The sequence below is a fragment of the Zosterops lateralis genome (genome assembly GCF_965231275.1).
Source record: "Zosterops lateralis genome assembly, chromosome: 2".
NCBI lineage: Eukaryota > Metazoa > Chordata > Aves > Passeriformes > Zosteropidae > Zosterops > Zosterops lateralis.
Genome location: NC_139763.1, coordinates 76,410,123 through 76,437,042, shown reverse-complemented (window position 1 = coordinate 76,437,042; position 26,920 = coordinate 76,410,123). Strand labels below are relative to the sequence as shown.

Here is a 26,920-nt window from a genome sequence, read left to right as displayed (position 1 = left end):
GAATACAATACTTAGATGTAAGTCTATGTTTATTATATGTTGTATTTGTGAAGTAGCATTTTTTCAGTAGCTGTGAGTGACTGAAGGCAAGACTTTTTCTTCATCTTATACATGAGTAAAGAATAGAAATAAATTTTGTGTTCCTAGAAATCTGTCTTGTTAAAGTTTCATAGAAGGAAAAGTTAAAATCTTGACATTTCCTCATTTTTATTTTTTTAATGAATTTTAATTTTCAGTTAAAACATGACTTTTTAGTAGTTCCATAGGAAATTGCATGGTACATTCATTGTCTTTATTGCTTTCCATTTTATTCATTATCTCTCATAATTTCTCTAGATGCACATGTTTTCTACTCTAATGTGCTGGTCAATATCATAGCAGCATATGTCTGTAGATGCACTCAAAAATATGCAATAGATTAAAAAGCTGAGTTGCACACACATTGAATAATTAGGTAAATAAATATTGACATTCTTTGTTTGACCACCTCACCTTTCTTAACATATGCAATTTGTATTTTTCTATGCTGATAACTCAGAAAAAAACATGCAGTGCATGAATTTTTCCACTAGTAATAGAAAAAATACTTGGTAGCAGTTTCTGTTGGCTGTTCATCAGTATTAGACGCATTGTTCACAAATAAATTGCTCTTTAGAATTTTTTGTAGAAATATTGTTATGATTAGTTAACCTTACTTAAAACAGACAGATTCTACAAAGAATTGTGATTCTGAATAATCTTCTTACCCCTCTTTAAACAGACCATTATTGGTGATTGCTTTTATATTTTTATTACTTCTTTTTCTATCCCTCTCATATTTTTGATGAAGGTACTCTTTTCCTGCTTAATGGTAGATTTTTTTCACTCTACTCATTATTCTGAATATTCAGATTTGCATTTGGTGTGAACTAGAGCAACATACTTTAGCTTTTAGTGTATAATATATAGAAAGAATACCTTTCAATAACAAAGGAGAACGTTCAAAGGTTAGGTATTGTAAAAGTACTCTTACTTTGAGTACCCTGTATTATACCTCTGTGATTAAATTTTCAGTTTCCTTAGTATTATAAGTACATACCTGGGTTAGAGTGCAAAGGATCCAGTTCCACAGACCTGGATACGTGCATCTGTGCTGGTCACTTCTGATCTCTCTCTGTGCCCATAGAAACATCATGTTCAAGGCAAACTTAATATACAGTAAGTTTTGAAGTTGAAGTTTTGAGATTGGCCTGATGGTATTGTATATATAGTACATTGAGAGAAACTGAATTCTCCTCAAGCTTTGTAGCTAGATTTCCAGGAAATTAAATTAATATCCTCATTCTAATTTCCACAGCATAGACCCATCTATCTGAGGTACCTATGTAAGGAGCTTAGTTTTCCAAATACTCAATAAGAGAACCTTTCGGATGCAAGTTATCCCACTTAAGATCTCTCTATTGATTATTTAGGGAGGCTAAGCTGATAATATTTTTGAGTAAGTTTTAAGTAAGCTTTAAATAAGTGCCTAAGGATAGGTAAGGGTGAATTTGTGCTTGCCTAATGTGACTGTGTACAGTGCCCTCTTTCAACCTAAGAGTTGTTTCATTTTCTTAAATACAGATTCCTTATCGTATTCCCTTTGTCATTTCAACCAAAGTCTCCTTTCTTCTAGGTAGTTGTCCAGTCTGTGTGTTCATTCCTGCCCTGTTGCTTTGGTTTTCATATGACCCCCAGATATGTATTCCTGATAATATTATTTCTTTCAAATTTAGTTTCTCCTTCAACTCAAAACTTATTTCTCTTTCCTGAAGGTGAAAACACTTAAGTGGAGCAACTGCAAACATACCATGATACCTTGGACATTTCTGTGATACATCTGAGAATTCTAATAGGTTGATATATCCCACTTGTGGTTTTTTTCAGGTCCTTCCCATCTTAACATATTCTTTGTCCCAGTCCATGCATTTGACTTCTATTTTTACTGGACATAAATTGAAACAAGAAAGGTCCAGAGGTATTAAGGGAAACATTTTAATTATTAGGGCAGTAAAGCAGTGGGAGAGGTCATCCAGAGAGGTTCTTCAGTCTCTGTACTTGAGATTTTTCAAAAACAGAAAAAGCCCTGAGCAAACCAGTCTGATTTTAAAGCTCATCATGCTTCCAACAGGAGATTAGACTAGAGACCTCCTTAGGTTCTTTCCAGGACAATCAAGATCAGATTGTCCTCTGATCTTACTTAAAAAAATAAATTCCCTTTTCATTTTCATAACATCCAGAAAGAGACTGATTTGAGAATACTGATTTGAGAATTACTTGAGTAAACATTTTCTCAAGCTTTAGCTGATTCAAAGTAGCATAGACTAGTCAATACTGTAAGGAACTTCACTGGGATTTGTGAGAATGAAATCTGCCATTAAAATTCTAATATCAAACTTATATTCAAATAGTAATAAGTGTTATTATTTTACAGTCTGTAATTCTTTCCTAAATTTGGACAGACGTCATGCCATCAATTTTTCAGTCCATTAGCAAAAGTTTGGGGTGTTGAAGCAGTTCAGTGGTGAGGTTAACCTGAGTATTTTGACATGAATCAAATGTATTTTCATCTGTGTCTTGAATGCAAATGACTATTCTAAGTTTAAAATTTTGAAAAAATATTCAGGCTAAAAGAGCCACCAATACAAAAAGTTTCAGCCCTATCTATTAATAATAATAATAATAATAATAATAAAAATTACAGTGAATTGAAAACTGTGCTGTCATGGAAACTTTAGGAGAAAATTATACTACCATCATACCTGCTACACCTGAGAAAAGAAATGGGATGAACTGTAAAGAGTTAAAGGTTTTCCATGAACATTTGATGAAGATCATTGTATGTTACAGTACTCTAGAATATGGAGAGTTAAAACTTGATTTCTTTTGATTCTGTACTTTCAATTTAAGTGTTTAACTTTTGATAATAATAACCCAATATTTTTGAACTACTTTGGTGGAATACACAAAGCAGAAAGTATAGGCACACTGAAGGAAAAGAAATTAAATACAAGGATAGATACTGTATTTCCTATTTAAACTATATTGACAGATTTTATAATTAGATAATTAGAAAAAGACAGCTAACCCCATACAGTAGAGTTAGAAAAATAGTTTAATTACTTGATTTTGCAGTCACTACTTCTCAGAGTAATTCCAGCTGTATGGAGATACATGTTTATACCTCTAAAGGCGCTTTTGGAAATGAATACCAGAGGTAATGTTTTCAATTCCCCATATTCACAAAGCAATCATATGAACATTTTTCAGCTTTATAGTATGCACTATATGCAAGTTTATATGGAGTACCACATACTGAATTGCCAGTTAAAGTGTATTTGATATAAATGTTTTATTGCTTAACGAATGATGGCAGGCAACTACCCAAAAAACAAATTAAAAGATACAAAACTATAGCTAAAAGAATGATATCTGGAAGGCACAAATGTGTGTTTATTATCTGTATTGCTTGTCAGAACATTTGCATATGTGCAGAGTAAAAATGAGGAAGAATAGCGGGAATGATAAAGATACTATGATCAAAACATTCATCAGAGAAATTAATTTTTCGCTAAATTAAACAAGAATCTTTTTTGATATACACAATAGCTGAGGCACACAAAGGATTATGAAAGTTTAAAATTAAGTTATGAGAATGAGAGGGCGAAATGTTATTTTATATAACAGAAGCTATAAAGAGAAGTACCTCATATTTTCTTTTCATTTTAGCTACCAGAATACTGCCAGAAGCCCTTGTAGCCCTTTGCATACACTGCTGTTTTAAACCCAGATGAGATTTGGCTTTCCTTACTTGACCCTAACACAAGTGAGCAATGTCTTTCCACCCCTGCTGGGTAGTCAGTCCACCCTTGTGCCATCTTCTGTGGGAGACTTCAGTGCAGTCTCCAAGCTTCCTGGTGAGGGGAAGAGGAAGGGCAGGAACTGATCTTTTCTCTTTGATGACCAGTGACAGGACCTGAGGGAATGGCCTGAAGCGGTGTCAGGGGACGTTTAAGTTTGATGTTAGAAAAAGGTTCTTCACCCAGAGGGTGTTTGGGCACTGGAACAGGCTCCGCAGGGAAGTGAGCTCAGCATCAGCCTGGCAGAGTTCAGGAAACATTTGGACAATGTTCTCAGGCATGTGATGTGACTCTTGGGGATGTCCTGTGCAGGGCCAGGAGTTGGACTTCAGTGATCCTTGTGGATCCCTTCCAACTCAGCTTATTCTAGAATTTGAACTTCTTTTACATCCATGATGATCTTCTTTCATGATTGCTCTTTGACTTGCTTATTGTGCTTATTTCCTCTGCATCAGAAGGAACTGGTTTTGTGCTTCGAGAACATTTTCTTGATGATGGACCAGCTCTCTTGGCCCCCCTTTGCCCTCCAAAACAGTTGCCAACTGCTTCCTGCCAAAAACTTCCCTAAGCTGAAATCTACTCTCCTGAGTTCTGAGATTGTGGTTCTACTACTGGCCTTATAATCTTCTCTCAGGATTTTAAACCACAGTCTCATGGTCAGTGCTTGTTACAGAAGTTGAAATGATGGTTGGGTGCACTATCATCTTTTAGTGCTTCTTAGTCCCTATCAAAGCTGATAAATAAGAAGGAGAGGTCTGCTTCAGTGAAAGAAAATGAAAAATAAAAGAAAGCACTTCATCATGGCGCACCTTTGAAGACTAGAAAATAAGTCAAATCCCAGCAGAAACAACTTGACTTTCTCCCTCAGTCTGTGCTGCAATTAAATAGTCCAGACCTTCTGAATGATTAATATATTCTTACTATGAAGCCTAATTCTTTATTGTCAAGTGAAAGAGGAGAAAATTAATAAATTGTTCTCTAATATGCCTTGCATACTTGCAAAAAATACACTGTGAAAAATAACTAAAATTTAATGAAAATGCCTCAAAAACAGCAGGAGGTTTATATATACTTTATATGCACTTTAAGGGAAAGACTGGAGTATCACTGAAGAATTTCTATTTCAGTGGACTTTGTTCCAAATGTGTTAATGTATTTCATCTGTTGATTTGTGAACTTGCTATGGTTGGTAACAATAAAAGGCAGTTGGACCTAATGAACTATAAACTCCCCTTCTTTCTGGAAGGTTTCCAGTTATTTTTTTAATTTCATGCTTTCTTTTTTTTTAATATGTATGCATTTGAATAGGTTGAGGTAGCATGAGTATGTAAATAAGAGATCCTGGTCAAATCATAGTGAATTTCCTATAATTGTCTTGAGTTTTGGTTCCTGATAATTATTATATGTATTTAGTAACATATTTTGGGAGATTTTTTCCCTTAAATTTTTAATTACAGATGAAGTCTAGTTAAAGGCAGAGCTTGAGCCTAGTTAAAGGCAGAGCTCGAGTTTTGTCTCTAAATTCTGTGGAAAAGAGACTTTTTACTTAATTATGCACCTCATTAATTTTTAAATTATAATTGAACAAAGACAATTACTATGATAAGAGAATATGTAGGGGTTTTTTTGTAGTTTAATATGAATGAAGTTCAAGTATGTTTTGTACGTCAATAATACTGTTTGTGTTTTGATAAGATCATGATCAACAATTAAGTATGAAGGAAAGGATAGTTCATAGATAAAAATTGAAGAGTATTTGCTAGTGCATGGCATTTTTGTACTAAAAGAAGTTTGTTTATCCTTCTTCAAGAGTGCATTTGTATTCTCATCACTCAGGTCATTTCACAGCTTCGGATCCTGAGTAGGTCAGTAACTGCTGGCTGCAAATTCGACAGAGAAATATGGTCTACAGAGCTTTCTCCTGTTCTCAACCTATGGAAGAAACTTAATCAGGTAGGAATGTACCTAATTTGAAAACACAACTTCTTTTTCTGGAAACTAAGTTAAAAATACAGTCTAAGGAATTATCTTGAATGTTGAAACATAAAAAGAGAAAAACAAATTTGAGGTGGAAAGTACAATGTTAGGTGTACAATTAGCTATAAAGTCTGTACGTGATATAACAGGCCTTTTTTCTCCATATGGAGGTGAGACAACATTCAAAACATGAGACTAACATCCTGTATGTGTTTCCAAGAAAAATGCTAATGTACTTACGATTTTTATTTAGTCTCTTAATTTATCTAATATTCACAAGGCAATGTTTAATGATTTCAAATACAGTATAGTTTTTCCTTTATAGTGTTGAAATATGGTATTAGCTTTAAACTGAGATTCATGAAAATCCCCTCTGCAGTATCCACTATCATTCCCTTTATGTTCCTTTGTTGGCCTAGCTTGGTTCAGTTTGATGGTGTTTTTTAACTTACGTTGTAAAACTTGGTTTCTAACCATTGAGTTCTTATTCCAGGCATACATTTAGATGTGATGTGTGTGAATGCAGACACTAACCATGCTTGGGAAGGATCTCTCCCACCTCATGCTAGGTGCCCACTTGGACATTCAGCCATTATTTTGTCTCCCCAGTGATCAAGTGATAGATCAGAGATGTTGTGGCCTAAAACTGTCTTGTACATAGCAGCACTGTAATGAGAAAAACTTGGCCCTCACTCAAATGACCACATACAAAGAACAGACATAAGGTACACATTAGAATTTACCATTACAATTTGAAATCTCTCATTAAATTCTCATCTAATTCAGGTGAAGTGTATAATGTATCATGTTTGTGTGTCAAATAGTCTTCTGGTACTAAATAACTTGTTGAAATCTGTGGCCTCTGAAAATGGGCTTTCTGTTAACCAGGTCTGTGATCCTGTAAGGAAAAGTCTGTTTCAGTGTGACACTGTAATTTGTTCTTGAAAAAGCTCACATGAAACTATTACATATTATGTACATGTTAACAATAACAAAAATAGAGATTTTGACTGCAGTGTTTGAAAGATGGGTAAATGAGACCAGTTTTAAACAGTAAAACAAATCTACACTACACTGATACTCATTAATAACAGCACATGTAGCTAATGTCTAGTTCTTTAGAATTGTTTCTCATTAGCACTGCAAATTCAAAGTACATACTCTTTAAAACCTGGCTCATAAATTAGCTGTGAAAGTATTCAATACCCTGAAGCTGAAGACCCAGCTGGTACTGGTGGCTGAAGTTCTTGATAGTCACCTACATGGAAGTAATCAAGATTTCCTGAGAGCTCTTTGACAAGGAAGGCTGGACCTGGTGAAGGCCTCTTCTTTCACGCCTACCATTGTCCTCAAATCTGAGATCTCCTTTCGTATGATTTTTTACCCTTTACCTCAATTCCTGTTCTACAGGCTGAGTGACACTTAGATGGGCTTATTTTTCAGGCTGTAGAAAGTACCTTTATTGTGTCGCTTTGCAATTTTTCTTTGCTGCATAAGTGCCTCTTGCCTAAGACCACGAGTTGCCTTGCCATTTCTTAATTGTGCCCTTTCACAATAGCCATTACATCACCATCAAATTGTTGGTTATAGTTCTCAGGCCTCTCTTTTCAAACTGTGTTCGTACTTTCAAGACCTTTGCTGTTATGCCATGCTATCCCAATCATCATATTAGAATAGAAGACACCTGGTACTGAATTCCACTGCTGATAAGGCATCTATAAGGCCAGTACTGGAGCCTTGCACAGTAAGCGTAAGACCTGGTTAGCATGACCTATTCCAACCAAGAGCGATTTAATTTTTCACAGTATCATTGGGTACAAAAATTTTGTATATTGTCTGCAAGTCTTCTCTCCTGTGAAAACAGGCTGAGAGAATTAGAGTGGTTTGCTGGGAGAAGAGAAGGCACTGCAGAGACCTTATTGCGGCCTTCCAGTAAGAGATCTGTAGAGGGATGTTTTACAAGGGATTGTAGGGACAGGGCAAAGGGGAATGACGTCAAACTGGAGGAGGGTATGTCTAGATTAGATATTAGGAAATCCTTTCCTGAGAGGGTGGTGAGATTCTGGCACAGGTTTCCCAGAGAACTAGTGGATACTCCATCCCTGAAATACTCAAAACCGGGTTAAATGGGGCTTTGAGCAGCCTGGTCTATGGAAGGTATCCCTGTCTGTCCAGAAGGGTTGGAACTAGATTATCTTTAATGTCCCTTTCAACCTAAACCATTCAAGGATTCTGTATTATCTTGAAGTTTCTCTGATTTTCTAAAGATTTTATGCTATTAACAGATAATAAAATTAATCTTTTGAATATATCCTTTAGAATAGGATGCCTTCTGACCTTTTACAAGTTGGTTTTTTTTTACGTGGGGGACATTTTCTTGAGTGTTTCAAAAAATTTAGATAATAATATACTTCATCAAAATTAGTTTTTGTGGTCTGTTCAGCTGGTAATTGCTTCAAGCTTTGAAAAGCCCTATGCATCTTTAATATTTCACAGACATTGCATACATTCTTATTCTAGATTGATAGTTCAATGAAGGCATCATCATCTTTGTTTGCAGAATTTTTAAAAACCTGGAAATTGGAATGAAGAAGATAGTTGAATTACTGCTTAAGTTAACAATCATAAATTATCTTATTTATGCATGAATGAGCAGAGAATATGAAACTAAAACTATTTCCTAGATATGAAGTAATACTAAAAAAAAGTATTCCTGAACTCTATAAAAAAGATTACTCCAGAGGCAAAAAGATACTTAGAAGTTTGTTAATATGTAGACAAAGATTAAGTTGTTTTGAACATTTTTATTCCCATGTTGAGTATGTAAGTCAAGGATTAATTAAAAAAGGATTATCTTACAAATACCTTGAAAACAGTTGTTGTACATCTATGTACTGATAGTTTTGAAATTCAGCAAAATTTACCATTTGACATAGGTAAGTTTGGTAGAATTTACATCTCAATGATGGATCATAATCTCTTAGTGTGGGTGTATTTTTGTCTTTGCACTCTTAATGAAACTCCAAAGCTAACTAAATCTGATCCACACAGAAGCACCAGGAGGAAGTGGTAAGGAAGATTAGTGAGCAATTCCCTGCAGCTGGGAGGAGGATGCTCCCATTTTCTGACTTCTTCTGTTGTTTAGGGACTTTTGCTGCCTTCCAGGGGGTCAGCTGTGGGACACTGGAAAGACTGCCAAGGCTTTTCTGGCCCTCAGACTATGACATAACCTTGGAGCTTTCCTATGTAGACTCCAGTCAACTGCCAGGGGTAGTGTGGAGCATATGAAGATCCAAGGGGTCATATTCTTGGATGGAGACTGAATACAGGTCTGGGCAACCCACTGTAGCTTTGAGCACCTGACAATCTCCAGATCGGCTGGAGTCTCCAACCTCGGCTGTTCTGTGGTTCTGTGAATCAGAGTTATTTTTGTTCAGTTTTCAGAGCCAATCATACTCTTTGTGGCCAAACAGCAAAAATGGCAGATGTACTTTGGAAATTTTAGCATTTTTCATTTTAGACATTTCAAAATGGGAAATAATCCTTACACATTAATACGATAGTGAGGACTTATATGTTGTTACTTTTTCAGAAATATTTCTGGTAATTTGCAGGGCTTCATTTTTTCTCTCAGACCATACATAATGCAAAATCCTGTTAAATGTTACTACCGATTATTGAGATATCCTGAAATTGTTGAACTTGGAAGAAGTTTATTATTCTTTATCTATCTATAATAATAGAATCAGGGCAGTTGCCCCTTCTTTATCTCCATATTAGTCTAGCAGACTCCGAAATTTTTAATTGAATTTTACTTTAAATGAAATAGATACTTAAAATGTGCTTCAAATCCGTGTACATCTGTGTTGAAATTACACAAGCAAACTTCTTTTATTGAGCTGTTCTGAACTAATACAGAATGTCTTGACATTTTCACCTATGTTACCCTCATTTGAAAACATACATGTTAATTCTTGCCATTGAAAGCATCCTTGTAATGAATTCTGCTCTAAAACTGCTTTTACAATGTTTTGCAGCATGATTTAATAACAGCTTGACACTTTTCAAATTAATTAAACTCTCATGAACCTGCCATTTAGTTAGAAAAAACCACATACTCAAATGCTCAGTATAAGCTTGCATGAAAGACTTGTTGATCTATAAAATAAAGTCTTCAATAAGTAAGTTGTCAAATGTTGAACAAATTTTAAAAACCCTTCCATAATGTGGAAGAGTAGTGCACTACAGACTGTTGGCAAGGGCTGGGCCCTTGAGTTAGTCATAGTTAATTCAACCAGCGTCTGTCCTGGTGTCCGTTCTCTTCCCACACAGCCTTGCCCTGGCAGACAGTGGCTTAGGAACTGTATAAGCATTCCTTGTCACATAACTGGATCAGCTGGAAGTCACTGTCCTGTGGAACTCGGGAATCACCTGCCATATAATAGTTGTCAGAGGTGCACAAAATGTATGGGGACACAGGGGGACTGCATAGGTGTTTCATCATGTCCAAATGGCTCTCTGTCATGAGGAGAGAGAGGAATCCGTGCTATTTTTTTGTTGTAAGGTGGTTGCATTTTCTCCCTTGTTTCAGAAAAACCCTATATCAGCTCTGTGAAAGTTAGAACGCCAACCCATAAAAATTTCAGCAGCAACTCCGTCAAAGTTGTTAACTGATTGTGTGATTATAAATTACGTGTTCTGCATCTTTTGTTATGTTTGTAAAGTGTAACTAATTATTTTCATGAAGTTGAATAATGCTGCAAGAACATTGTAGAAGTAGTTTTGAAAATTAATGAGTTGTTACTCTTTTATCTAAACCACTGTAGAATCATAGAATGTCCTGAATTGGTATGGTACTACAAGGATCATTGAAGTCCAACTCCTGGCACTGTACAGAACAGCCCTAAGAATCACATGCACCTGGTACCTCATTAGCTACCTCAGCTTAAAAAAAATCAACAGGGTCTTTCCCATCAAGGAAAATCAGTGAAAAAGAAATGTAGGATCATTCTTTATTTTATTTTCAACAGTGAAAAGCATGTGAAAAACAGTGAGAGGCTAATGTCTAAAAAAATAGGCAGAGAGACTCAAAAGAGGAGGCAAAATAGGTGCATTAAAAGGGCAATGGAGATTTCTAAATCCCATCACCACCACCACCAAAATTGCATTTTGAATCAAATGCAGAACTAGTGAAGGTGTATAAGTTTATTTTCTTTATATTTGTTGCATTTCTGAGGAGGCAGTTTTCAGAACATAATGGAGTTTGCAAAAGCTTGAGTTTAAGAAGGTAACAAAATAAAGCTCTAGGACAGTTTAGGTGAGACTTTATTAAGTCTTATATTATACTAAGATAGCAACACGTACAGAATTGAAAGAGGGAAAATTATCAAAGTCTCAAAAATATGCCTGATTAATATTGGTAGCAAAATACAGTATTTAATATCAAAGATTAGAATCTACTTTCATTTTCTTATGATTAAGAAAAGCATTCAGTACTTCAGCAGTTCTTCATTTTAATTCTCAAGCAGGTCATGAGCATACACATATTTTAAAAGCTGATGTGAGTTATATACATAATGGATTTTGAGAGAATGTAATAAAACATTAAATGTATAGGCTGATATTGATATTCATGTTTAATTTTCCTATGGAAATGACAGACGGGTTGTTTCAACAAATCCTCAGGGGAAAACATTAAAAAGAGTGACGAAATGAGTCTGAAATTCATGGGAAACTCTTATGCAAAGGATGATATTGAGGAACTTAGGGGACTTCTCTTTCAATAAGCTTTTGTGAATTAAAAGAGTGTCAAAGATTGAGCAAACCCTCCAAGGTGCAATGTCTTGGGTTTTTCTTTATTTTGTTCAATTAAACACCTCAATAAGAAATTATCAGCTAGTTTATACTAGTTTTGTATTAGAATTTGCATATACTCAGCAAATTATGGTGCCAGAAAAACTGATGTGAAATTGGTACTGTGATTTTTGAATACATGCAAAGAAAAAATGCAAAGCCATAATAATTTTAAATACTGTATGATTTGGCTCTTTGATCAGTAACTTTGTTTAATACCTTTTTAGCAATGTTGGAAGACTTTATTCTTCATTTTTCTGTTGGTCAGTGACAAGCCAAAGTATTGCTCATGCATTTAGCTTCTCTCATATTTTAGCTTGGTAGCTGAGTGCAGTATGAGCTTGAATTAAAAATACAAAATTTTGACAATCACATAGTGCTTGGGATAGATTATAGAGGTAAATATCCTGTGTGTTCTTGAAAGCAAGATGCCATGTGACAATTCATAAATTTATTTAATCTATAAAATAATCAAAACTTCTTATTTTAAGACAACGTATTTCAGAGACAGTAAAATCTGATTTTATCTGTACTAAATTACTAGAAATTGAAATAGCAAAACATTTTTTCCTGTAGGCTAGGATTTATTTTTTGCATTTGTGCCTCATAGAATTTTCCAGAAAATTTTAAATTCGGTAATGGGAATTCATTTCAGCATCTTGTGACATTGCAGGTTGGCAATTTCTGACACATGCAAAAATATATCAATGTAATAAGTTGCATATGAATTAAGATTTTCATTGCACCATCTCTTGAAATTATTGAATGAATTTGGATTTTCAGTGGCTTTAATGGAAGGGAAGTAAGTAGTAAAAATGGCAGTGTGAGAGCAACAGTACCTCTCAGAGTCTGAGTTACTCAAGATTTACACATAAAATTATATTTATTTTGTATTTATTTTATTTAATTCAACTCCATGTTGAACTAGTCACACAAAGCAAGAACTAGCAGCATAGTTTACAGTACCCAGTAAAATTTTGTTATGTTGAGTGCACTAGTGCTTTTTATACTAACACATTAACACAAATACTAATACAGAGGTTCAGCTAAGTGAAGGTTTTTCAACAGTTCAAGTACTTTTGAAGCAACTGGGTAGACAGACTTGTCTCAGCAGAGTGGTGCCTTTAGTGAACATGTCACAGACAGTACTGAAAATATCACTATAGTTTAATCCAGTGTCAGAAAAAGGATGATATCACAGCTACTTCAAAGCTAACAAGGTCATATGAAATATAACAAACAAATAATATGTTGCACAACATCATAGTTTCCTTGAGTTTATTAATTGAATATTACATGTTCTTTCTTAGAATTCTAACTTGATCCATCAGAAGGTGTCTCCTCCTGCAGAACAACAGGGATCTCCAATCTTATCATTCATTACTCTGGAACAATTCAATGCCATTCGTCTTGTGCAGAGTGTCCATCAGTCACTTGCTTCTTTAAGTAAAGTCATCAGAGGTACCTCACTGCTGAGTTCTGAAGTACAAACACTAGCAAGTGCTCTGTTAAACCAGAAGGTAAGTAATTTTGTAATGAATATACATTATAATAAGCATTGAAAAAACCCAAGGAAACTGAACTAATATGCATTTTCATGTTCTATTTTTTTTATTGATAAAGACTCTAAAATGGAGTTCCTTTAAAGACAGAAACTCTAAAATATAACCTTTTTTTTTCTGGAAAATTTTTCAGAAGTATTTATCGAAGCTTCTGAATTGCATTACTCTCTTATCAAGCTTTCTCCTAAGGACAAATCCAATCAGAAGTTGTGGCATCCTATTTCAATTTCAAACACCAAGTCATGCTAGATAAGACAAATGTATTAACCGGTATAATATGTCAATCTATCCCTTTACTTAGTTTTTATATTTTCTTAAAATTTCAGTTGTAATAACAGTTCCCTTTGGATTTATTTGGTATGGAGTATTGCCATGCATCACCAGACAAGCTGTGCCTATAATACTAGCCTGTCATCTCACCCTATATTCTTGATATACAAGAAAATCACTCAAATTTTGTATATGTACTTTCTGTGTTTTTTGGCATCAAACTGGGCATGTTTATAACCTGGTACAATTAGTGACAAGCTTATATGCTCTATCATTAAAATGTAGATAATTGAGTTAAGATAGTCAAACACTGATGTGACATGAAACTCTAGTTTTGTTTCACCTCCCGTAACTGATAAATTCTGTTGATGCTAATGCATAGATACTGAGATTGCTTCTGCAATGAACAATAATTCCTGTTGACATCCTGTTTATCTTCATGTGAAGAACAAGTACTGTTGAAAAGATTGTTGTGCATTTATTGATCTATCAAACTCTAATCAAAACAATAATTAAATTTGTTGTCTTTTTAGATTAACAAGACAGCATTTGTTACCAAAATTGCTGTACATTTAGAATAAATTACATTTTCTTGTTAGCAATCTCATTGCCTTTTTAAACATGATTTGACTATGTGGTAGAAATTGGCACTAAGTCCAAGTCATAGTAAATGGAAATGATACATTTAATGGCCATTCTTTAGTTTTTACAGTTATATTTCTTGTTACTGAGCAAGAGAGCACGACTTGCTTGTGTACTCAAGCTGCACGCTTCTGTTGGAACTGGCAGGAGCTGTGAGGCTGATCCTTGCTGCAAAGTTTCTGAAAAATTCTATGCATTTTAACCTCTCACAAGCATCAGTTCAGTGCTTCCTGATATATTGACCAGTGCTTCTATCACTTCATCTGCTTACTTACCCACTTTCCTTGACATGGATCACTTCACTGGATTGTAATCATGTAGCAATTTTTTCAGCAGCCTTCCAGAGAGGCTAATGCCACATTCTTGGCATGGCAGAAACCTCACTATATTTATCATCCTAAAGTGATTTTCTTCATGTGTTTTCTATACACCCTTCTTGTTTAGTGTTTTCATGTGTTATGTAGCAAAGGACTATTTTTCAAAAGCTATATTTTAAACCCACTAAGATTGTAGTTCTTTTAAGATTATAGCACCTGAGGAAACTGCTGGATTACTAACAGAAATGTAAAATTTAATAAATGTATGACTTATAAAGGTTTCAGCAATGTGCTGTATTTGTGTAAAATTGATATATTAGCCCCATACTAGCCATTGTGAAGAAAATTAACTCCACCCTAGCCAAAAAGAGCATAAACACATCTGAAACATAGTTACATAACATCAATTAGCTAAGCTATTTCTTTAGACTTAAAGTAATTTAGAGTGATATATTAGCAACATTAGGCAAATGCCTTGTAAGTGATAGATTGATGAGCTGTTTGCAAATGCATATCTAGTAGAGGAAGCTGCAAAAATGCAAGGTTTCAAATAAAAAATAAGTTTCAAAAAATTCTAATTAGAAAACAACCCCGTGTAGTTAACTGTGCTTTATTAATTGTCTTGTATATATACTAATTTATTGAATTAATTTTTAATTAGTATCCTTGAATCTAGTTTTGTTCTGGTTTTTATCTATAAACATTAAACACAGAGTATTTACTTTGAAAGATACCTTTTTTTACAAACTTCTGTGATCAGATTTTGAATTACCTTTTTTGGTACATATGCTATTAGAATGGGAACTTCCTGGAAAATGCAGATGTAAATATTAAACAATATAAACTATTTATCCTGCTCAGCATCTTCAGTAGTGTGCGGTACTCCACAGGTACTCATTTGCATTAATTCAATTTCTCGTAAGTTAGAGAATCTTGCAGTCACTTTCAGTATGCTTTAGATTCCTATGGAGTGGGTAAAATCAGTGTTTCTATCCTTATTTTGTAAGGAGGAAGGTTAGAAGATGTCCTTTTAAGCCTTTCTTTTTGAAGTCAAGGAGAAATTTATATGGGGAAGCCTTGCAGGACTTTTTTTCTCAGGTGTTGCTCTACAAAAGCTGTGAGGTGATGAGAAAATAACCATGCATGTACCAGATTCTCTTCACCACACAACTGCATTTTGAAGTCTGAGGAGGCTGCAGCAAAGGAGTGGGAAACTGTGGCTTCAATTGAAAGATGACATGGTGACTTTCCAAGAAATAATGCTCTTTTTTTTTTTTGGAGATCATTTAGTTCTCCAGATTATTTATTTTCATTCAAGTTGCCAACTTAAAATGTAATGATGATGGATTTTAAGTTGATACTTTCAGTAAATATATTTTTATTTCAGTGTCCTGTCACATGGCAAAGCAAGTGGGAAGGTCCAGAAGATCCTTTGCAATATCTTAGAAGTCTTGTAGCTCGAGCACTTGCCATACAGGTAATTTTAAAGAGTCATTTACCACAGTGTGCTGGTATTCAGTGACACAATATATTATGTAAATTCCACTACCATAGATCTTTAGAAACACAGGTCCCAAAGAGTTTTAGATGTGTGAAAAGGTATATAAAAATCCAAAGATCAAGGAATAATGTGATAATATTGTTAGTTATTTCACATCATAGTCATTAGTCTTCGTGGTGAACTGTGGGGGAAGAAGACTTTTTTTACCCAGATGAAATTTTATGTTTAAGTCAAGACAAACTCTTCAATCTGCTAGAGAGATGCCTATCAAGACATAAGGGAAGCATTTCTAATAAAGGTAATGTAGAAATTTGTAGATGACTAGTCTTGGAAGAAAGTAATGAAAAGAGCTGCATTCTCCAGGTTTACAAAGGGCCATAACAAAAGGTGCAGGGACAGCAGCTCTGTCTATCCACGGTCTGATATAAAGAGGTTAATTTTTAGTTAAGGTAAATCTACATATACTTTGATTGACAGAAGTGGTGTGTTTAAGATAATACACAAATAAAAGTAATTTATCTAAATTAATTAGTATTTAAGGAAACAGATTCCGTATCTTTGTTGAATACACAGAGATAAAATTGTGAGAACCCGCCAGAGAGAAATACTACTTTAGAAAGGACAGATCTTTGTTACCTCCAGGGAATAAATAGAAAGCTGTTAGTTTTGATCTTGATTAACACATCTTGTTCAATGGGATACCAAGATATTTGTCAACATTTTTGTTGACTGTCAGATTCAGAAGAAACATTTGAGGGCCATGTGTCTCCTAGGCATAATTTTTTCTAAAGAAACTGTTAAATAAATGTTTCTGAAGTATTAGTAAGATTCTTGTTATACAAACAATTTTTTGGCTAATGCTTATTTTTTCTTTATCCTTTCCTTCAAAAAAAGTTCAAAGTACAAAGCAGAAAAAAATAGTATTTTCTATAGCAACAAGTTACAATGCATGTTCAGATGTTACTTGGTCATATAACTGGAGTTGAACTTAGTCCCATCTTTTTGCTGACTGTTGTAGCCTTTAGTATTAAAAAACCATCATTTGTGATGAGTCAGCATGCTTGTAAGCTTCAAGAGTTCATTACTGTTTGCAACTTCTACTTTCATTTGGTTGTGACCAAACTGCATGCAATTTTCCTTGCTTATTTGATTTATTTTTAATGGAAGTATGAGATTAGAGTTTGAGCTTCTGTGTGGAGTGCACCTCCCATACAAAGTCATAATGCAGAGATAACAGGATGAAATTAGCGTTAATAGTAATAGATGATTTTCAACCACACGTCCCAAAAGTTTTTATTTCCATATATTACTCCAGTCAGCTGTTGACTAATGTGCTGTGTTATATTTGCTGCATTACCATGATAGTAATCATCCTTTCTCATTGCTCAAACTACTGACAAAATTGTACATTTGGATTAGTAATTTTTATGAAACTTAGTATGAAGGAAACATTTACAGTCTTTAACAGTTATTTATTGTAAGAGAGAGAAAGATTATTAAGGCATAGCTTTACAGTAGATAGTTTACTCCATAAGCAGTAATTTATGTTAAATTTTTTGTTAGTGATAACAGCTGCTGGTTGTCTCATTTCATTTCTTTAATGTCAGATATGTAATGTAATTGTGTTTGGAACAATTCTTAATAATACAGTATCAGTCTGTTTTGAATCTCAAGCTTCTAGTCAAGTCACATTTGAAATACAATTTCCATATTTTTATATTGTATATTATTAGACAAATGTTGATTATTTCTAATTACACATATTGGTTGAATCATCTTTTTCCTTAAATGTGATTCCAAATCATGATTGTGCCCATTACACCTTCCTAATTAGTCTTGATTATTTTTTTAATTATTTTTTTCTTTTTTGTTACTTTTATTATTGATTTTATAAATGTGAATAATCAGTAGTTAAGTCTAGATTTAGTATTCAGAAATTCAATAAAGGCTTCAATAAAGATATTTCATAACTCTGAAAATTATATTTAGATTTTCATTTCAATAAATGCCATATTTTAGATTAGTTTAGTTCTATATGACCAACTTTATAAGCTTTTTTTTATAGTTGTTCTTATGTCCCTCTGTTTCATTGACTGTAAGATATTAATTTATATACTTTACTGTTTGAGACAGGTTTGATTTAGGCATTTTTAAGACAAAATAGGAGACATTGAAAGATCAAAGTTGTACTGAAGGATTACCTTTACTAAGTATGGAGTAAGTCTCTGCCTAGGTTATTAGTTGAAGGCTGTCTTGTCAAGAGGTTTGCTGTCAATACAGAAAAAAAAAAAAAAGGCAGCTGCAACAAGCATTTAATGGGGATGGGGAGGAACACAAAATACAGGCCAGATGGTAAAATATTTATAGCAGAATTTATAGAAGTGTAAAGTTGTTCTGAGAGCGTTACACAACAAAAGGCAGAAAAACAACAGGTGTTGCATGTTTTAGGTCTGAATTCACTCAGTTTAAGAAAAAAAAGAAAGAAAACTGCCTATTGAAAATGTGAAGAAATTTGTATATGCAAAATGCAATAGAGGCATGTATTGCTGTGTGCTATGTTATGGTGACAGACCTGATGTAAGTAGGTGATTTCTTCCCAGGTGAAAATTCTGATATTTGGATGGTAGCTTTTGCTTTAAATTGAAACAGAAGTTATGTATTGAACATTCTTCTAAGATGGAGTTCTGAATACTTTCAATTAGCAATGCTGACACTGAACTTCATAATGCTATGTTTCAACTTGTCTGTCTACAGTGATATATTTGCTACCAACATTAAGATATGAAATGTATGGATCATCAAGTGATCATTGTTTAAGTTTTAATTGTTGATCCTTATACTGTCAGTTTCCTCATAATGGCACCTGGTGGTTTCCCTCTCCCGTGGTTCATGATCATAGCTCAGCAATAATACACATCAACATGTAATGGCATTAAGTGCACCCCATTCTCTAGATAAGTGTCTTCTCATGGCTATGGATGCCAGCAGGAGAGAAAGAGAGAGGAGACTCAGAACAGCAGCTATTGAGAGTCAAAACAGCAGCCCAGGCAAATGTCAGCTGGATAGCAACCTTAAAAGATTTCAGGTCAATGAATTGGAAATCGATTTTTTTACACAAGAACTAAATAAAGAGCTTAATTTCACCTTTTCAAAAAAACCCAAACAACCCTTCTTATTCCAAAAAGACCTTATATTTCATTCTTTTGAACTCAGCTGGTCTTTATATAATTTGCAATAACAGTTCTTTTGCATAACTCTTTGGTTAGAGAGCTGCTAAAAGTTCTATAGTGTGCATTCTGACCTCAGAATCATAAGCACCAGTTTCAGAGTTCTAATCAAGGAAATGTTTATGAATATTGAAAGTTTTTAGTTGCATAATTCACAAAAGATTTCATTGAAATTGTGCATTTATCTATAAAAATATACTTCTTTATATAGATTATATAAAGAAGTTAAATTTTGTATTTTTTCAAGAAACTTATATTTATCTTCTGCGATGCTGTTCACTTGTCCCTTCCCATCCTGAGTAAAATCTAAGGTAGTAATATTTAACTTCAATACCAGTTTGATCACCTAGTATAAGATTTTTACTATTTCAATGGTCTTTTACTATTTGGGGAAGAATTACTTTGTTCCTATTTTGGAACCCTATTCCTCTGTTTCAACAATTAGGTCCCCAGAAAGGTGGATTGGATGCCCAAGGTATATGAGGTTTGAAGTCTTGGAAACTGCCTGCTGAATATACCATAAAAACCTTCTGGGAATAGGAAACTCAGGATTTCTTCTTCACACCCCAGGCATCTAGGGAGAGATACTAAATTTTCATTCACTGATAAGAGGCTGAAAGGCTACTCTTAGAAACCAAGGGAATCAAGTCCTCTCAATTTTCACCCAGTTAAAGAACTCACATAATAAATCTTGTACAAATCCAGAATAGTCATGCTCAGTCCTGCTATTCATCCACTTGTGCACTCCATAATAAGGCCTATCTCAATCCAAGTGTTCACACTTCATTTCCAGAGTGTTTTCTACTACATTGCCTTAGCAGAGTTTGCAACAGGGACAATAGCTTAATGGTTTGTCTTTTACAGTTTTAGGAGAGGCTAATTCAGATGGATTAGTTGGCTGGTTCTCCAACTTGTCATTGTGCCTCTCATGACTCTCTATTTGAACAGCTGTTACCTAGGTATCTGTACAGCGCAGAATACTCCAGATTTAGTATTCCAATATTAAAGCACAAAAATTCATTAAGTTTTAAATCCACTCATTCCATTATTTTAGTTCAAATTTCCACATTATTCTGAAGAATTAGCATTTTTCTGCTGCTTTTCCTGGCTTCTCCTCTTTAGCTGTCATGAATATCAAAACAAAAATATAACTGCAGCCTAACATTATCTGCTGAGGAACTGATCCTCAATTGGTTTCATTGGTTCTCATCATGTTGCAGCATGATTTCACTTTGTTCCAAATTTATCAGACATGATATGTCTTTTAAGACCTTATATCTAATTGATAACTGCTTGCTAAAAATTGAAAATCTGCAAGTACTACTAAAAAAATACATTTTGTTTGTCTCTAATAGGCAAATTTGAAGCTCTTAGGAGCTGTTTTATCATGTCCTTTTTAATCACTGTCTCAGATTGCATTGACGAAGTAATTGCTGATTAAGACCAGTTGTGCTTTGTAAAGATGCACCATCCAAACAAGGGACCAAGCAGAATGTGAGATGAAAGTTCTGGACATGGATGGGTAATAGGAGTTGTCTATTGAAATAAGATCTAATATCCAAGGAAATTAAAGCAGTTTTTTGTACTCTTACAGAAAGCTGTATTCATGCATTGATATAGTTTCCCCTTCCGGCCCTTCACCATATTGGCAGCCTTCCTTGGGACACCCTAAAATAATATAATATAATATCTTTCATATATTGTGATACCCAAAACTAAAAAACCTAACTATTTTTTGTAGTGAAATGTTTGTTTTCTTCCAAAATACAGTGGGTTTTAACACTAAATCTGCAAACTATGCTATTTCAAAGGTAAATCATTTCAGTTGCCAATGAGCAAGACTTAAGTCAAGTTTTGGAAAAACAATATACCTTTTGCAGAAAAAACAGTTGCACAAAAAACTGGAAAAACAGTTTTTAAAAAGCAGCCTTGGAAAAGGGAAGATATTGCTACCTGTATTTCTTTTGCTAATTGTATTTCTTTTGGTTTCATTGTGAGCTGTTGAAGTTTATTCCCAATGAGTGTTAGGTGCTCCATTAAACTGAGGCATGCACAAGTTATGGGCTTTTTAATAAACATCAGGCTTAACTGTTGAGAAAAGTAATCTGTTTCAACAGAATTCAATGGCTGTTCATTAAGCTCTTGAAATTCTGAGCATGTTTTGTGAGAATGGCTGTTCTGTTGAAATTATGAAATACTACCGTGTAACCAGAAATTTGAGCAGCGCCCCTTATTATACCACTAACCAATTATTCAAGTGTTCGATTATAAAATATTTATTGCAGGAGATAATTACTCATAAAAAGATTTTTGTAAGTGTTGAATAAAAGAAGACAAACCCAGGTCATTGTCTCTACAGACACTGTGTCTCTGCAAAATTACTGTATTTTAAAGAAAATTATCCTTTTTTCCTAATCTAGGTTTAAATTTAAAAACCCTAGATTTAGCATTCTGTATTTCTTCTATGGATGCAAGATAGTATTTATATACTTAGTAACTTACAAAAATCTGTACTATATATTGTATAAGATGTAAAGCTGTAGTTGATATCCGTTATTTAATAAAATAATCATTCATTGATTTTTCTCTTTAAGCTACAAGATACATTTTCACAATACTGGAAGAAATCTGAAAAGATGCAGTGGTAAAATATTCATCGATTTTATGCATTTAATCTGTCAAAATTAAAAGTGTAGGTTGCTCTGTTTCTAGTAACTTGTTTTTCACTCTATCTTCTTTATCATGAACAGAGCTGTCTGCAAAAGAGAAGGCAGAGTATAATGGATAGTCTTGTCTGACAAAAGCTCAAGCAAAAAAGGTTAATTTTAGTACAAGTGGTAGAAAACGATGTTATTATCATTCACATATGAAAATGAGTCCTTATGTTATTCTGTCAAAGACTGGTAATTTTAAATTCCATCCATTAATAAATGAGAAGGCTGCAGCACATGCTAATGCACCATTTTTTAGGTTCATCCCATCAATCTGCTTTGCTTTTTATAGACAACTTGGAATCAGAGAGAGGTTTGGGTTGGAAGGGCCTTTTAAAGACCATCTCGTTCCAACCCCTGGCATAGGCAGGGACACCTTGCACTAGACCAGGTTGCTCAGAACCACATCCAGTCTGGCCTTGAACACTTCCAGGGATGGGGCATCCACAGCTTCTCTGGGCCACCTGTTCCAATACCTCATCCACTTCACAGGAAAAGGTTTCTTCCCTAATATCTAATATAAATCTACCCTCTTTCAGTTTGAAGCCATTTCCCCTTATCCTGTCACTACATGTTCTTGTGAATAGTCTCTCTCCATCTTTGTTGTAGGGTTCCCATTAGGTACTAGAAGGTTGTAGTTAGGTCTCCTTGAAACCTTCTGTTTTCCAGGCTGAGCAATCTCAGGTCTCTCAGCCTTTCCTCACAGGAGCAGAGCTCCATCTCTCTGATCATCAGTCCCTCCTCTGGACTCACTCGAACAGGTCTCTGTCCTCCCTCTACTGGTACCCCAAAGCTGGATGCAGCACTGCAGGTGGGGTCTCAGTAGAGCAGAGCACAGGGGCAGAATCCCCTCCTTGGCCCTGCTTTGGGTGCAGCCCAGGACATGTTTGGCTTTCTGGGCTGTGAGTGCACACTGGCAGCTCATGTCCAGCCTCTCATCCACCAGCCCCCCCAAGTCCTTCTCAGCAGGGCTGCTTTCCATCTGCTCATCCCCAGCCTGTGTCAACACTGGAGGATGTCCTGACTCAGGTGCAGCACCTTGTAGATGGTCTTCTTAAACCTCAAGAGATTCCAAGGGCCCCACTTCTCAAGCTTGCTTGGGTTCCTCTGGGTGGCATCCTGTCCTTCAGGTGTGTCAACAGTACTACTCAACTTGGTGTCGTCTGCAAACTTGATGATGGTGCCCTTGATCCCTTTATCTATGTCATTAATGAAGATATTAAATAACACTGGTTCCAGTATGGACCCCTGGGGGGACACCCCTTGTCACCGATGTTCATTGGGTCTCTGAGTCATTGATCACCATCCTCTGGATGTGAACATCCAACCAATTGCTTATCCATCTCACAATCCATCTGTCTCTGGCTTAAAGAGAAGGATGTTGTGAGGGACCATGTCAAAGACTTTACAGAAATACAGATGGATGGCCCATAAATCCAGATTTATAGCTCTTCCCTTTGTCCAGTGATGTAGTCACTCCATCATAAAAGTCCGCTGGGTTGGTTGGGCAGGACTTGCCCTTGGTTACAGTAACTTGTTGTTCTGATCACCACTATACTGACAGAAGTATTCTCTCTGCGGGCAATAAGCAATCTATTCTAAATCCTTTATTGTTTTATTTGTAATTCTGATTTCATAGTTAGAAGTTCATACGTAGAAATAAATTATGTAGGGTAGTAAGACAGCTTTGTAACTAAAAGGTGGTGTGATTGTAGCTTTTTTTTAACCTCTAGATGGTTTGCTGGGAACTGGGTTGGTGAAACAGTTTGCAAAATATTTCATCCCCTGTTTTGAGATTTTAATTGATCAAAATCAAGGTAACATGCTGTAATTATTTCTCAAATATCATTTGCAGCTATGCATTAAAAAAACCACCATTTTTTATTAGAAACAGATTTCCATTCCACAAGTGAGCATCATCCCTAATTAACAACCTTTTTGGCATTTCTTTGGGGGAATGCAGAAATGTAGCCACATTTGACCTATCTTTCTCTCTTTGAAGGAGATGCCATATTACAGAATTTGAAATTCTAACAGTTTCATATTGCATCGCTTTGCAAATATATTAAAAATATTTAACATTTGAGAGCCTTTTAAGTTTCAAGGCTGTCATCTCAAATTTAGTTTGTGAAGGAAAAGAGTCATAAGAATAATTCTTGACTAACCCCTTCTTTATCTGTTGAGTGTGCAGTAGTTTTACTCTTGGGAATTCACAGTCAAATAAGGCAATCAGAGCAGGATACAAATGCACTCAGCAATTCGGTAAACAGACACGACTGCATTTTAAAACTGAAGTCAACAGAAAGGCATTCAGATTAGGGGTTTTGTTCATTTTGTTGTTTGATTTTTTTTTTTCTTAGTAGAGTTCTTTTTGGTGTAGTCTTTGTCTCTAAATGTTCAGCAGGGTACATAATTGAAGAAGAAAGAAGCCAAACCTTGAGTCAAAGTAGAAGAGTTGTTAAGAGTGATGGGAAGCTTAGATCCCTATTTAAGGCGTGTAAGTGATGCTTAAAGGCAGGAAGGATAAACACCCTCCTGCTCTATAATGTTTCTCAGTGTGTTCAGCTGAGTGCTATGAATAGCAACTAAATTAGAATGTATGCCCCTACATGGAGGAGAATGTGCAAAAGTATATTGATATATTTGTATTGGTAATTCCACACAGTCACTCTGAACTAAGAGAGTTATGATCCAAATGAGAAATCTGTTCTCTACATCTGAACTTGAATTTTAAATTCCTGTCAGATTTGTACTATTGCAGTGTTGTATGTGCTTTTCCTTATACATACAGTGTGTTTTCTTATAAGTTCTCTATCATTTATATTTTCAGTATTATTTCTGATATTTCAGTATCCCATTTGATAAATTAAGCAATTGAAATTGCCTATATATCAGGCAAAAAGCAGTAAATAATTTAGAACTAAACCAAATATTTTTCATTTTCAGATATGTAGATTACAAAGTTACGGAAAAGACTTATTCTGTCATGAGTATTCATGTATTTTATCACACTGAGAAAGTAAAAAGTAATGATTTGAATATATCAACAGAAGAATCCATCAAATAAGAAACACATTAGGATATTACTAGAATAATAAAACTGAAACCAGTGTGTGTATCCAAAGATACTATAGAAATGCAAAATTCCTAATGAACTTACTAAAGGTCAAAGGGAGTTGTTATTTCTTCTACACTTTTGAGGCCACATCTGAAACACTTGTCCAGTTTCCAGCTTCTAAAATGAAAAACATTACCATGTTGTCCAGAGAGGTTTGTGGAAAGATATGATTTGTGGAGGTGTCTTTGGAGATACACAGAACTAGAGTAGACAATATTCTGAGCAACCTAAATTGATGTTGAATTTGGAGCTGCTCTGAATTGCAACTGGATTGGATGCCAAAATGTTTAATTTTATAAATAAATTATTTCTATAATGGAAGCAATTTAAAAACTAAAGCCATTATAGCTAAAAAAAAAGAAAACAAACATTAGTTTAAAAATATAACCAAAAAAATGTGCTGTTTAACAAATGTGCACTATTTTTTTCCTTAAATTGCTCCCTAATGGATGTTTTTCTGAGTTGCTCCCTGAGAACAGGTGTGAATGAAGCTTTATGCCATGCTAATGCTCTTTACCATTCACTTAGCTCTCAAGTGTGACAAGACATTTGAAAGAGGCCTACAGCCTTTTTGACGAGCTGTTCTTTTGGGATTGGCCGCAACAAAAGAAATTTGCTTTTGGGTTTAATAAAAGGTTTTATGAGGTTCAGAGAGCTGATATGCTGCACTTGAAGTACCTTTATATTAACTGCCTTAGCTGTACAATGTAGGACCAAACAACAATCCATACCAGCTTACTGCATCAATTAGAAAAACAAAATGTAATTATACTCTGTGTCCACACAAAATTGTTCTTTTTTGAACAAACTAAATGCTAGTCTGAGCAGTAATCTCATGTTGGAGTGTTGTGTTTAATGGATAGTAAGCAGCTTTAGCATGAGGCAGAGGTGTGCCAGGATGTCAGATCACAGATTAGCCATGACATCATTTGCTTCCTTCTTGTAAAGGGAGTTGCATCAGCCACTGTTTCCATTCTGTAATCTCTTTTTCTCATGTAAAAAACTCCAGATTTCCTTCTTTGCCCTTTAATTGTGAAATCTTTTAGTATTTTAGGATATGGACCTCACAGAGTTAAACAATTTCTGATTAGATTGCTTTAGTCTGTTTAACATTATTACTTAGCTGAGAGTTAGGTTAAGCCTCAATAGTTACTAATATAGTAGATTCTGTGAACACAGGCATGGGTGAGATATTTTCTCTGTATTTTGACAGCCTTAAGAGAGGATGTTAACAAAAAATAAATGACTGATAAACAAGAAGGAAAAAAATGGAGAGAGACCGATGACTGCTGTTCAAGGGGTCGTTGTTTCAGTAAATGAACAGGGACTGTGAGGGAGATGCTAATGGAAAATCTGTATCTCATGGGATGTTACCTGGGAAAACGAGCCATAGCAAAGTGGCTCTCTTCATGGCTCTCCTCATTGTAACATAGCCTTCAAACTGGCACTGTAAAACAAATTACTGCAGTGCATTCCATCATTACCAGTGGCTAATATATTGAGTATTCTGTACCCCTGTTTAGCCACACCAGCACCATCACAATATAGATTTCAGCATTCCTGCTCCAGAGTTCCACAGAAGTTTTATATCTGATGTAGCCCTGACTGTCCAAGTAGTATTGTAGGCAGTCTAGTCTGTTATCTACAAGTGAATATTGTATGCCACTATTTTCTGTCCCCTGCAACTTATTTTTGGAGATGGGGAGTTGGTTCCACCAAGGAATAATTCCAGTTCTTAGACTTCCTTACCCAGTTATACTCTGCCATGTAACTGAAAATGCAATCTAGTGCCTGATGTACTTGGGAAAGAAGAGACTAGAAGGCATGAAACATAAGAATATTGCCTAACTGGATTCTGTGTTTA

General features: G+C 34.9%; 1 protein-coding gene across 1 annotated transcript in view; it reads left to right on the top strand.

The window, feature by feature from the left end:
• The window catches only part of DYNC2H1 (dynein cytoplasmic 2 heavy chain 1), a gene marked incomplete at its 5' end in the record, with an annotated part of 144,282 nt that overhangs the window by 102,609 nt on the left and 14,753 nt on the right, over positions 1 to 26,920 (top strand). Inside the window, 3 exons of the mRNA XM_083855078.1 lie at positions 5,715 to 5,831; positions 13,019 to 13,228; positions 15,887 to 15,976. Of these exons, the coding sequence (XP_083711204.1) occupies positions 5,715 to 5,831; positions 13,019 to 13,228; positions 15,887 to 15,976 (417 nt within the window). The remainder of the gene's footprint in view (positions 1 to 5,714; positions 5,832 to 13,018; positions 13,229 to 15,886; positions 15,977 to 26,920) is intronic.